Source organism: Loxodonta africana, chromosome 5 (assembly GCF_030014295.1).
Source record: "Loxodonta africana isolate mLoxAfr1 chromosome 5, mLoxAfr1.hap2, whole genome shotgun sequence".
NCBI lineage: Eukaryota > Metazoa > Chordata > Mammalia > Proboscidea > Elephantidae > Loxodonta > Loxodonta africana.
In genome coordinates, this window is record NC_087346.1 from 75,895,280 (window position 1) to 75,907,710 (window position 12,431).

Sequence of the window (12,431 nt, forward strand, 5' to 3'; positions counted from 1 at the left end):
TTTAACAAACAGAAATGTATTTTTTCACAGTTTAGGAAGCTAGAAGCCTGAATTCAGGGTGCCGGCTCTAGGGGAAGGCTTTCTCTCTCTGTTGGCTCTGGAAGAAAGTACCTGTCTCTTGGAGCTTCTAATCCTGGGCTATTTTCATGTGGCTTGGTATCTCTCTTCCACCAGCTCTGCTTCTCACTTCTTTGTTTAATCTCTTTCATATCTTAAAAGAGACTGACTTAAGACACATCCTATACTAATACTGTATCATTAACATTATAAAAAAAATTTCACTACTGTGATCTTTAAGGTTGTGTGTCAACTTGGCTGGGCCATGATTCTCAGTGGTTTGGCAGTTATGATATAGTCTGGCAGTTATGTAATGATGTGATCACCTTCATGATGAGATTTGATATGATGTGATCACCTCCATGACGAGATTTGCTGTGAGCAGTCAATCAGCTGAGGGGGAGTTTCCTTTGTGGTGTGGCCTGCATCCAATATAGGTGGGTTTTCTGGCAAGGCTTCACGGCTTTTGCTAGCTCTGGATACTGCAGCTGGCTCCTGTTCGCCTGACCTCTGGTTCTTGGGACTCAAGCTAGCAGCTTACCTGCCATCTTTTGTGCCAGTCTTGGAATGTTTCACTTTCTGCAGCCTGTGAGCCAGAGTCCTGCTGTCTGACCTGCCGATCTTGAGTCCACCAGCCCTGCAGCTATGTTAGTTGGAAGAAGGTTCCAGCCTGACCCAGAGCCTCTACAACTGCATGAGCAATTCCCTTGATATAAATCTGTATATATATTTATATGCTTTACTGGTTTTACTTCTCCAGAGAACCCAGTATAAGACAATTACCAAATGGGATTATAACCACAAATATAGGGGTTAGATTTACAACACGTATTTATTCAGCCCATGACAAGCTGAAATCACCCATTTCCTGCAATTCGCCCCCCCCCCCTTGCCCCCATGTACCTGCCAAACCTAAAAGGGAAGAACAGGAAGGGGTGGATAAGCACCCAAGCATCCTGCTAAGTCTTAGGTGTTGTCAGTATGTGGAAAGCTCTGTTTGCTTCTAACCTGACTGCGGCACAAAACTATTGGCATTAGCAAAAAGTAAAACAAACACACCAGAAGATACCTCTTAAAAGAACACCACACCTAAAAGAAAATCAGCAGCCTTGGCATTAGGCCCTGCACGTCAACTAGTTAGGGACCTGCCATCTGGCAAAATAGTCTTTGCCATTAATAGGTGGGGGGGCAGCAGTGACATCACCTATCCCTAGGAGGACAAGAAGAAAGCTTGTTGCCAGGTGGAAAGCAACACAAGCAAGGGCGCTTTTCCGCTCATGGCAGACCAGCTCGAGCTTTAGATTGGTTGTTCTTGGTGCCTTGACAGACATCAAGTAAGATGAGAAAGTCAAAGGTGAAAGTGGTAATGTTTAGTTTTTTTCATATATTAATCTACCCAAAATGCCTCTTGAGCTATAAAAGAATCTATTTTTCCTTTTTTGGAGAAGGAGCCAATACAATAATGGCTAGTCTTTATTGGAAAGAAAAAAACTTTACACCACTTTTCGAGTGAGTTGGTGCAGGCGCTCAGTGGGCTAACTGGCAGGGCACCAGCTGGTAATGGGTTCCACAGTTATGGCATTGGTGGGCCTTGCCTTTGTGCAGCCAGAGTCAGGTGACAGCACTGTTGTCCTCTTCACAGACGCAGTCCACTGTTAACTTGTTGATAATGGAGGGGAATAAACTAGGGTCTTCCTTGGTGCCTGCAGTTGCCTTTGGAGGAAGCATACTGCATGGATCCAGTTCTTTCCGTGCAGCCATCATGACTTCCCTCTCCAGCCCTGTTTCCTGCTCATCATTAGTAGGTATACCAACCTCCAGATGCCATCAAGAACACAGCCGTGACTCCATTGGGCCTGCAGGCCCCCACGGCCTGTGTGGCCAGTGCTGTAGCTCTGTGAAGTAACTCTGAAGCCATAACCCATTTTTCCTCTTTAACAAGACATTAATCCTATCTCTGATCCCTATCTCAAAAAGAAAGGAAAAAAAAAAAAAAAAAAAGGAAGAGAGAGAAAGGGGAGGGAGTGGGTACTTCTGGGATTGCCTGATACAGAACAGCCCCTACCTTTAAGAAGCTCTTAGCCCTGGCCTGGAGACCATAATTTTGGGGGACACCTAGGTCAATTGGCATAACAAAGTTTATTAAGAAAATGTTCTGCATCCCACTTTGGTGAGGGGTATCTGGATCTTAAATGCTGGCAAGCGGCCATCTAAGATACATCAATGGGTCCCAACCTACCTGGAGCAAAGGAGAATGAAGAACACCAAAGACACAAGGAAAATATGAGCTCAAGGGACAGAAAGGGCCACATAAACCAGAGACTCCATCAGCCTGAGACCAGAAGAACCAGATGATGACTGGCTACCAACAATGACCTCCCTGACAGGGAACACAACAGAGACTCCATGATGGAGAAGGAGAAAAGTCGGATACAGAACTCAGATTCTAGTAAAAAGACCAGACTTAACAGTATGACTGAGACTGGAGGGACCCCAGAAGACATGGCCCTCGGGCTCTCTGTTAGCTCAAAACTAAAACCATTCCTGAAGCCAACTCTTCAGACAAAGATTAGACTGAATTATAAGATATAAAATGATAGTTAAGAAGAGTGTGCTTCTTAGCTCAAGTAGATATATGAGACTAAATGGCCTGTCCGGAGGCAAGATGAAAAGGCAGAAAGGGACAGCAGTGGGTTGAATGGACACAGGAAATACAGGGTGGAAAGGAGAAGTGTGCTGTCACATTACAGGGAAAGCAATTGGGGTCGCATAACAATGTGTGTAAAAATTTTTGTATGAGAAACTAACTTAGACTGTAAACTTTCACTTAAAGCACAATAATAAATTAATTAAAAAAAAACAAAAAGAAAAAAAGATTCCATTTTGGATATGCGCGCACACACACACACAGGCATACACATAGATTTTCTTTGAAGGATACACACAAAAACTAAATAAAGTCATTGTTTACAGGGAGGACGAGATCTTCCTGCTTTACGTGCAAGATTTGACTCAATCTTCTCCACCCAACTCTTGAATCCAATAACTTCAAATTTCATCAGTTCTTCCCAGATCTGTCCTTTCTAGCTCATCCACATGTTACTTCAGTTAGGTCTTCATGATCTATTGCTTTATTGCTCCAATGACTTCCTAAATGGTCTTCTGTCCAGATCTCTTGAGCAGTGAGTGATATTTTGTTCATATACTTGTGTCTAGTTATGACTGCACATCATCTACAGTGCTGCCAGAATTATTTTCCTAAAACAAAAATCACACCACTCCTCTACTTACAAGCATCAATTGTTCCCCTTTGCTTATAGATCCCTTAGGCTGGAAAAGAAAATCTCTTAGAACTTGACTCCAACCTGTCTTTCCATTTCATTCCCTTCTGATCACTCCCTGCCATGCTTAAAGCAAAACCAGGCCTCTCACTGTTTCCCAATATGAATCTTTCAAAACTTTTTACTTTGTATATACTGTATCTCTCCATTATCCACTGAATAAACTCCTATCAGACCTGAAGATTCTGCTTAAACATCATCTGTTAGAATCTTCTATGATTCTAACATACATAGTTACTGTTCAGTCCCCTCTACTTCGACAGTACTAGATTTATAGCACTATTAGGGTGTTTATCACAATATATTCTAAGTTTTCTGTGTAAGGGTCTGATTTCAAAACTAGACATTGAGCTTCTTGAGGAGAGGGCCAAAGGCTTATATACCTCTATATACCTACCAGAGTACCAGAAACATAAATGATTTTCTCTTTCTCATATTTATATATGTAACCATACACATACACATGCATGCACACATATTTTTTGAATAAAAGTGTGAATGAGTTCCAATGTCATATACATAGAAGTTAAGGGAAAAATAGAAAAAGAGTCCGATTCACCAGCTGGCACCCTCAATCCCTTACCATCCTGGAAGGTATCATTAATTGCAATGACAGCCTGGAAGGGTTTGGTCAGTTCGGCCCCTTGTGCTGAGCTGAGGAAAACCACAAATGTCTCCAGTCCTTCAATTACTGGGTATTGAGCGTCATCCAAGATAGTCAAAGTGCAATACTAGAAGAAAAATTAAAGCAAACTTTAGAGAGGACCCAACATCCATTTGCCACTGGGTAGTCGCAAAGGGAACAACTTGCCTTTCTTTGGTGGTCTTAAAGCAAGTTCTCCTAATCCATAAAATGATCATCTCTCTATTGCCCTAGCCCCTCCAGGAGTTTTGTTTCTAGGTACTTATACCAAACAAGTGCAGTTTCTACCCTAAATCGGTGGTACAAGTTATTTGATGCTGAAAATGTCACCTGGATAGTTTGTAGACTATCCCCCTTACTAGTTTGTTTTCAAGAAAGGGAAGATAGTAACATAGCAAGGCGTGTTTAGAGTCCTGAAGAGAGTTTGGAAAGGAGACTAAAGACAACATTAACAGACCCACCCAACCTTATGACTTCATGGACCCTTGATCCTATGTACTCACCTGTTCAGTGTCACCAGGCCTGAATTCTACTTTCCTAGAGCTGGGAACATAGTCAACTCCCGGAGTGGCAGAAGCTGGGTCTGAGGGCCGTGTTGCACACCACACAGATGTGAAGGTTGAAAGGTCAGTACCATGTCGGATAACTGGAATCTTCACTGTGCCTGAATTGACATTAACAAAGATTTTGGGGGTCAACCCTGAGTCAGAAAATCAGTGGGTTTCTCAGTACAATATTCTTCCTCATAGTGGAGCAATAGTTTTAGCCCACTGCTCCTCTGTCGCCTCTGAGGAAGGCTGAGAGGTGTCACTACCCCTCATTTTACAGACACTAAGATCAAGAGCAGACCCAGAGAAGGGCCTCATGGAGGTGGTACTGGAGAGATAGCCCTTAGGGCAAAAGAGTTTTGTGGTTTCATAAAAGAGACTGTTCACAGAGGAAGAACGATGAACTTGGGAGGGAGGTTCATTGAAAAACATCTCAAACCTATTTAGGGAGAAGGAACTCAGAGAGGAGGGCCTCAGGGACAAGCAAGAAAATAGTCAATTAAGGAAGAACCAGCTAGGGAACTCTGTGGGGCCTGAAGCCGAATGCTCCTAATTAAATGTTTCTAACTGGGTTGATTTCCCTATTTTATCCTAGTGGTACATACATCATTACTTAAACCGTATGTGCTTATTGCTTATCTTAGGAATGAAGCTCATCTCCTAGTCTACTGTAACATCACACATTATAGTGTTCTAATTATGTATATGTAGATTTTTACTATTTTAGTAATCAAGATCAGAAAGAAACTACATGAAAAGTCCACCAACCATCACCTTTCTCTAGTCAATATACTGTGAGATGATCTGCAGTCATGGCTGGGGATTTGGTGTATGAGAAAAGAAATGTAGAGTAGAAAGGACACCATGCTCAGTAAAATAGAGGGTCAGTGAAAAAGAAGAAGACCCTCAATGAGGTGGATTGACCCAGTGGCCATAACAATGGGCTCAAGCATAGCAATGATTGTGAGGATGGTGCAGGACTGGGCAGTGTTTCTGTTGTGCATAGGGTCACAACCAACTCAACAGGCACCTAACAACAACAGAAAGATCTGGGCTCTAATCCCAGCTCTGCTAGTATATTAACTGCTTGATCTTTGATTATTTATTTAACCCTTCTGGGCTTCCATTTGCTTTTGTATATGTTATCTTTTCAACAGAAGATTAAATAAGAATGCATGGAATGCCCATGGCATGGTGCCTGGTATACAGGAAGTACTTAAAAATATTAATTCCCATTATGTCTCATTAACCCTTAAAAGAGGTAAAAGACATTGATCTGGCTCAAGATCTGTAGGTACTCGGCATAGCTGCTGATACTTCTGCCAGCAGTATGTCTGCTAGTAGTAGGCAGAGGACTTCGAGGTTCTTACAGATGATGGAGTCACAATAAGGAAGGAGCCTGGGTGTCTGAAATACCATATGGAAGACATCTTTCCACCAACTGCTTTGGACTGTTATATATTAAGATAACCCTCCATAGGGCTAAGACACTGAAACTTTGGAGTTTCAGAAGCTAGCGGTACCCTAAATAACACACCTACATCCTCAGTAATTCAAATTCATTTTCCTCATGAGTCAAAATACTTAGTACCACGCCCTCCCTCTGGGCTACAGAGGATCAACTAATGAAGCTCTAAGCCTCATTAACCAGTTCTCTGCCATCAATAACTGGACAAAGAAAAATGAAATGCCCCTACATTTCACAGCTTTCATTCTTGGTTCTGATGCTTCAGATCAACAACAGCGCCATTGACAAATAGCGTTCTCAATATTTTAAGGGCATTCTCAAATTTAAGGAGGAAACTGTTCAAGAACCGTATCAGGACATGGTGATAGAACCCCAGAGATGCTGTCCATTACCTGCATCCTCGCTGACAGTGAACGCTGTGTTGCCCAGGGAAACAGTGGAGGCATCATTGGGACCACTAATGAGCACCTTGGCTGATGCAAGCCTTCCAATGCGGGCATTGTCAGAAGCATCTGCCAGGGCAATTTCAAATTCTTCTTCCTCTTCATACTCGCTGTCATCAATGAGCATGACATCACAGGTTGACATGGTGACACCAGGCCCAAATATCACCCGGCTCTCAGCAGACTTCCCTCTAGATTTAAAATCAGAGCCTGATTCTAGAGCATAGAGGCTGCTTCCCATAGCTGACTTCGGGATGGTGTAGCAAACTGCAGATACAATGCTGCTCGAATCTCCTGAAATGCAAATGGTAAGAAAACCAAGGCACCTGAATGAGCACTTCTTAAATTTTAAAACCGTTGGTAATTTACAGAGCTTAATCCTCTCTGACGCAGTCCTTCACTATTTCTGTTGAAACTCTGACACAAAATCTTCTTGAAGTTTCTTTTAAGCCTGTGGTATAAACCACTTGAGGATTTAATATACCCCCAGATACTTTGCCAAACGACTCAAAATGGATTTCCTATTCTGTAAATTTTGTGCTCTGTTAATTCACAAGAGTCATTGCCCACCATCTAAGACCACAGCGGGTGGAAAGATAAGAGACATATTTGGTACTTTAAGAAGCAAAGTAATTGTGTCCTGAAGGTAGTGCTATGAGCACAGTTCACTGCCTTTCTGAATAAACTTTTGCATTTTAATTCCCAAAGAGAAACAAGCTTTTTTTTTTTTTTTTTAAAGACAAAGCAAAATAAAACCCTCATTTCTGTACAAATGACTTTACTTGTTAGTGCTGCCATTTCCCTCAGTGATACTCTGTGCTGGGCCTGGCTTGCTGGCCCAGAGCAATCAGTGGGGTGTGCTTGTTTTCCAAGTAGCATCACCAAGGCTTTGTGCTATTTGCAGTGTTTATTACATGAATCCCCAGTCAGCAGACTCAATAAAGAGATGTGACATCAGCATTTACGGTCACGTTGTGGCTTTGAATAGGGATTTAATTTCCATGTGTTTTAAAGCCTCGATATTGTATAATCATAAATCCACACGATCTTTGTTTTGATGTTCAACCCCCCAAGAACTGATGTTCCCACATGCAGTTTATTTCTTGTCTGAGCTCTCTATAGGGTACTTGCATAAGGAAATTTTTTAACACATTTTCTTCTAAGAACTAAGGTGAAAATGGTAAGCCAGTCCTTACAAACTATAACTTCCCTCCTTGGCCAAGGCTACTGAATTTTTTATGTATTGGGTGATTGACTAAGAATACTGAGTTCATGAATAATTTGGAAGTCTAAAGTCTAAAGTCATCTAGTCCAATTTAAGAGTAAATGGGGGTTGTAACAAGTTAACTAGGAAGAGAAGCCTTCTGATAGTACTAACTATGGCTAGGATCATTATGAGAACAGTTTATGATGGACGTCACTACCATATTCTGAGTCATACATTATCCTGCCAATCTCTCCTGAAAGCCCTGGTAAAATTATAGGTGGGGGGCATACCCTTTCCTAGACAGAAAAACTGAGGTAGAGTAGGGTTTTTTTTTCTTCCTAGTGCCTCTGTCCTTGTTTGGTATTAGGTCTTAAGAACAGGATCCTAAACTATATGCAGAGTAGCTCCCTGAGAGAGGCCAGCTCAGCATTTCCCCAAAGCAGGCAAACAGAGAACACCAGTTTTGGCAAATCAATACTCAAGAGAACAAAGGCTTCTACCATAAAATAAGCCTGAACCTTTAGAGAGTTCCAGCTTACAGTGACATATTAAAAGTTCCGTGCAGTGTCACAAACTCTGTTTAGTAGTTAATCAGATTTACTGTAGAAAACAAAGCAAGATTTCCCACCTCTCTTCTTTCTCCCTCCCCCACCTCCCACAAACTAGATGAATTTACTTCCCCGGGAGGATTTAAACAAGATAAGAATTTAACTCAAGAAGTAGACAAGGATCCCACTGCCAAGAGAGCTATGACTGAAGTGACTGAGTCCATGTTCCTGCTCCAAAGCTATGATTTCAGTTTCCACGCTCCAACTCTTACACAACGGCAAATTATTCCTGTTCAGTACTGAAGTCCAATAGCTCTCAGCTATTACAGCTGTACAGAATAATGATTAAGACTTCAGACTCTGGAGCCAGACTGCCTGGGTTGAAATCCCAGTTCCATTCACCTTACTAAGCACGTGACCGTGAGCAAGTTACTAAACCATTAATGCATGAATTTCTATTTGTAAAATTGGGATCACAACACATCATAGGGATTGTTCTATGGATTAAATGAGTTAACATATATACTTATAACACATAAATTAATGTGATATATAAGCACTTGGTACATAAGAGGGGCACAATAAATGTTAACCATTATTATAGGTCATTGTCATCTTTGGCATCAACAGACCTTTTCTTTCTATAGGTGCAAAAAGGAAACCAGCACTCTCGTTGACCCAGTAGGTTTTCTTATCAAACTCTAAGGTAGGCTCGTCCTCAGTGTCATTGATAATGACCTTTGCCTGGGTGAATTCCCCTAATAAGGCATATGCTGGCATGCTGAGCTCCACTGTGAAACTCTCGATGTTCTCAAACACATCATCATCATTGATGACGATGGTGCAGGACTTGGTGTCCTCTCGTTCATCAAACTGCACCTGTCACAAAGGAAACAACAATGAGCTAAGCTGTGCGTCAGCTTCTCCTGCTTTGTTTCCCCAGAGCATCATGGGAAAACAGAATCCAGATCTGGTAGGCAGAGCACCAGATGAAATAGCTGTTTCTTCCAGCCCCAACTTTCTGCTCTACCACCTGGAACACTTGTTCACCTATTCCTATTCCTCGTCTGTAAATCAGGGGCTGATTGTTTCTATATGGACATACAGAAAAAAGACATCTAGCATTTGGTGACTGTAGGAAGATACATGTAAGTAGCTATTTATACCTCATTTTATTAATTCACTTGGGACAGCAATAGTCATCCTTTGATTACTCAGTTCCCCTTCTATTTGTTCCAAGTTAAACTGGAAAGATCTCTGAATTTGGACTGTCAAGTTCTGGCCTCAAGTCCTTGTTCTGTTACTTTCAAGTTGTATGTCCCTAAGTAAGGATATGAAACTTTTTAAATGTCAAATTCCTCATCTGCTAAATAATAGTACTCTTACTTCACATCCTTATAGGAGGACTAAAAGAGGAAATGTATAATGAAATCACTGAACTAATACAATACATTATAACTAATACCACCGCCATATTACTTGTGCAAACAAAATTGACACAGAATCTCAGTGTACTGAATGATGAACTTGAATTCATAGAAAGTTACATTATAAACAAGCCAGACTGAATTTTAACTTATATTTGGCTAAATCCTTTTACCATTAAAATGGGCTAGATCTATCATGTGAACAGATTTATCCTGGTATAAAACAGAGAATACTTTTAGGAAACTTACACGGATTTATCCCGGTTTTACTTTGTGTAAAAAAAAGGAAGAAAGAAAAAGGTAAAACTTTGAATGAGTCCAGGGCTATAGACTTGCCCCAAACTGAAAAGGCAACAGGCCTGACTGCACTTTGTGTAAACGTAGACAACTAAAGCACATGCAAAAATAGTCATAAACATCTAGAGGCACACAAATCAGGAGACACGTGATTTTCATCAAACAGAAAGTTATTATTATATATCTAATCAACTCATTAAGTTTTACTAAGCCCCACATTTCAAAACATACCCCCTCCCATCCCCACAATGAAACATTCAACAGATCTGTATTTAGAATCTAGAATACACTGCCTTTGGAAAACACAAAGACATACGCTGTCCCATCATTTTGCTGAAAGACTCTTTAGAGCATCCATTCTTTTCTAATTTCTCATTTAAACTGGATATAAGAGGCCTTAGCTTAGTCCAGTAGTAATGTCTCAAAGGACTGCACCTACTTCTTTTTACAGAGACTTGTCGTGCCATAAGAATAATTAAATCATTTCAAAACTAACATTTCATAAATACAAAGGCATTGTGCCATATATAAACCCATTGACGTTGAGTCGATTCTGACTCATAGCAACCCTATAGGACAGAGCAGAATTGCCCCATAGAGTTTCCAAGGAGCACCTGGTGGATTTGAACTGATGATCTTTTGGTTAGAAGCCATAGCTCTTAACCACTATGCCACCAGGGTTTCTAATATATAAACAAACCAAAACCAAACCCAGTGCCATCAAGTCAGTTCCGACTCATAGCGACTCTATAGGACAGAGTAGAACTGCCCCACAGAGTTTCCAAGGAGTGCCTGGTGGATTTGAACTGCTGACCCTTTGATTCGCAGCCATAGCACTTAACTACTATGCCACCAGGGTTTCCTTCCAATATACAGAAGATGACATATACATGGCACCCTGCTGTAAAGCAGTTTACTATTTAAGTCCCATCCATTCTCTCATGCTTTTACTTTCTCCTTTTTTTCTCCCTTTTACACTCTGACTCTACCACTGGTACAGAAATTACTTGCATATTTAAATCTCTATCCCAGAACTCCTCTCTGCACTCCCTACACATGCTTACACACACATATTTACACGTGTGTGTATGTATGTACACTATGTATGTGATACACACACACATATGTACATTAAAAAAATAAATAAATAAACCTGAAAATGCCAAAACCTGTGTGAGGTGGAAACCTGTTAGAGAAGGGAAACTCAAATATTTTTCACTAAAACAATTATATCAGACTAATAAATATTTTCTGAAAGCCAGAAATTGCAAGATGTGGATGGAATCAGAAAATCGATATTGCAACCTGAATACGAAGAAGTGCAGGTGCGAAAGCCAGAAATAGTTCCAAGAAGTAAAAGTAAAAGTGAACTATTTTACCCATATCTTTGTTTGAATAGTACATGTACGTATCTGTATGTAATTTGAATAAACATGCAAATCATAACAAAATGGTTCAGTTTCTTTGCCAGTCCTATAAAATCGAAAAGAAATATATTCTAGGTGTTTATGAGGTAGGATTCTTAACAGACAGCAATAGAAATGTTGTAAGACTGCAAAGACCCTTCAAAGGCAGAAAACTTGCGAGACCTGGAAAAGCAAGGCAGTCCCATCGAGTAGGTTTCACTGTACGTGTGTGTGTGTGTGTGTGTGTGTGTGTGTGTGTATGTATATGTGTTTATGTATATATATAAACCAAAACCAAACCCATTGCCATTGAGTTGATTTCGACTTACAGTGACACGAACCTATAAGACAGAATAGAAATGCCCCACAGGGTTTCCAAGGAATGACTGGTGGATTCGAACTGCTGACCTTTTGGTTAGCAGCTGAGCTCTTAACCACTGTGCCACCAGGGTTCATATATATATATATATATACACACACACACACACACACAAACACACATACATATACATACATATATACACATATGTAAATACATATAGATATATATGCACGTGTGTGCATGCATGTGTGTGTGTCAATTTGTTTGTCTCTAAGCCATCTAGATTTAACATGTCCAAAGCAAAATCATGATCACCCTCTCACCAAACTTGCTCCTCTTATGTATGGTGTCTCCTCTTAACAAGAAGCATCACCATCCATCACTCCTTCCTACCCTATATTTACCCCACTGCTAAATCTCATCAATTTTACCTCTTAACCATCTGTTGAATCCATCCATTTGTCTCTATCTTCACTTTATCATTCAAGTTCATCATCTCTCACTTGACCTGTTCCAAGAGCTGCCCAACTGGTCTCCCTACAGTCTCTTGTTCCTTCCTTCAGGTAAAGGAGGTGAGGGGAAAGGAAGCACCAGGATACCAAAGGGTTAGGGTACAACATGATGCCTTAAAGACTTTTTGTCATGAAGTATATCCTACCAACGTGTAAAGATTACAAAGACCACCACCTAAGTCTTCCCAGTTAAACTGTAGCTGGGGATTAGA

General features: G+C 40.8%; 1 protein-coding gene and 1 pseudogene across 1 annotated transcript in view; both read right to left on the reverse strand.

The window, feature by feature from the left end:
• FRAS1 (Fraser extracellular matrix complex subunit 1) overlaps positions 1-12,431 on the reverse strand; it is a 524,357-nt gene that overhangs the window by 58,734 nt on the left and 453,192 nt on the right. The window contains exons 55-58 of the mRNA XM_064285669.1: positions 8,888-9,134; positions 6,450-6,794; positions 4,545-4,705; positions 3,982-4,129 (exon numbers count right to left, since the gene is read on the reverse strand). Of these exons, the coding sequence (XP_064141739.1) occupies positions 3,982-4,129; positions 4,545-4,705; positions 6,450-6,794; positions 8,888-9,134 (901 nt within the window). The remainder of the gene's footprint in view (positions 1-3,981; positions 4,130-4,544; positions 4,706-6,449; positions 6,795-8,887; positions 9,135-12,431) is intronic.
• LOC100659440 (cytochrome c oxidase subunit 5B, mitochondrial-like) lies at positions 1,585-1,975 on the reverse strand (annotated as a pseudogene).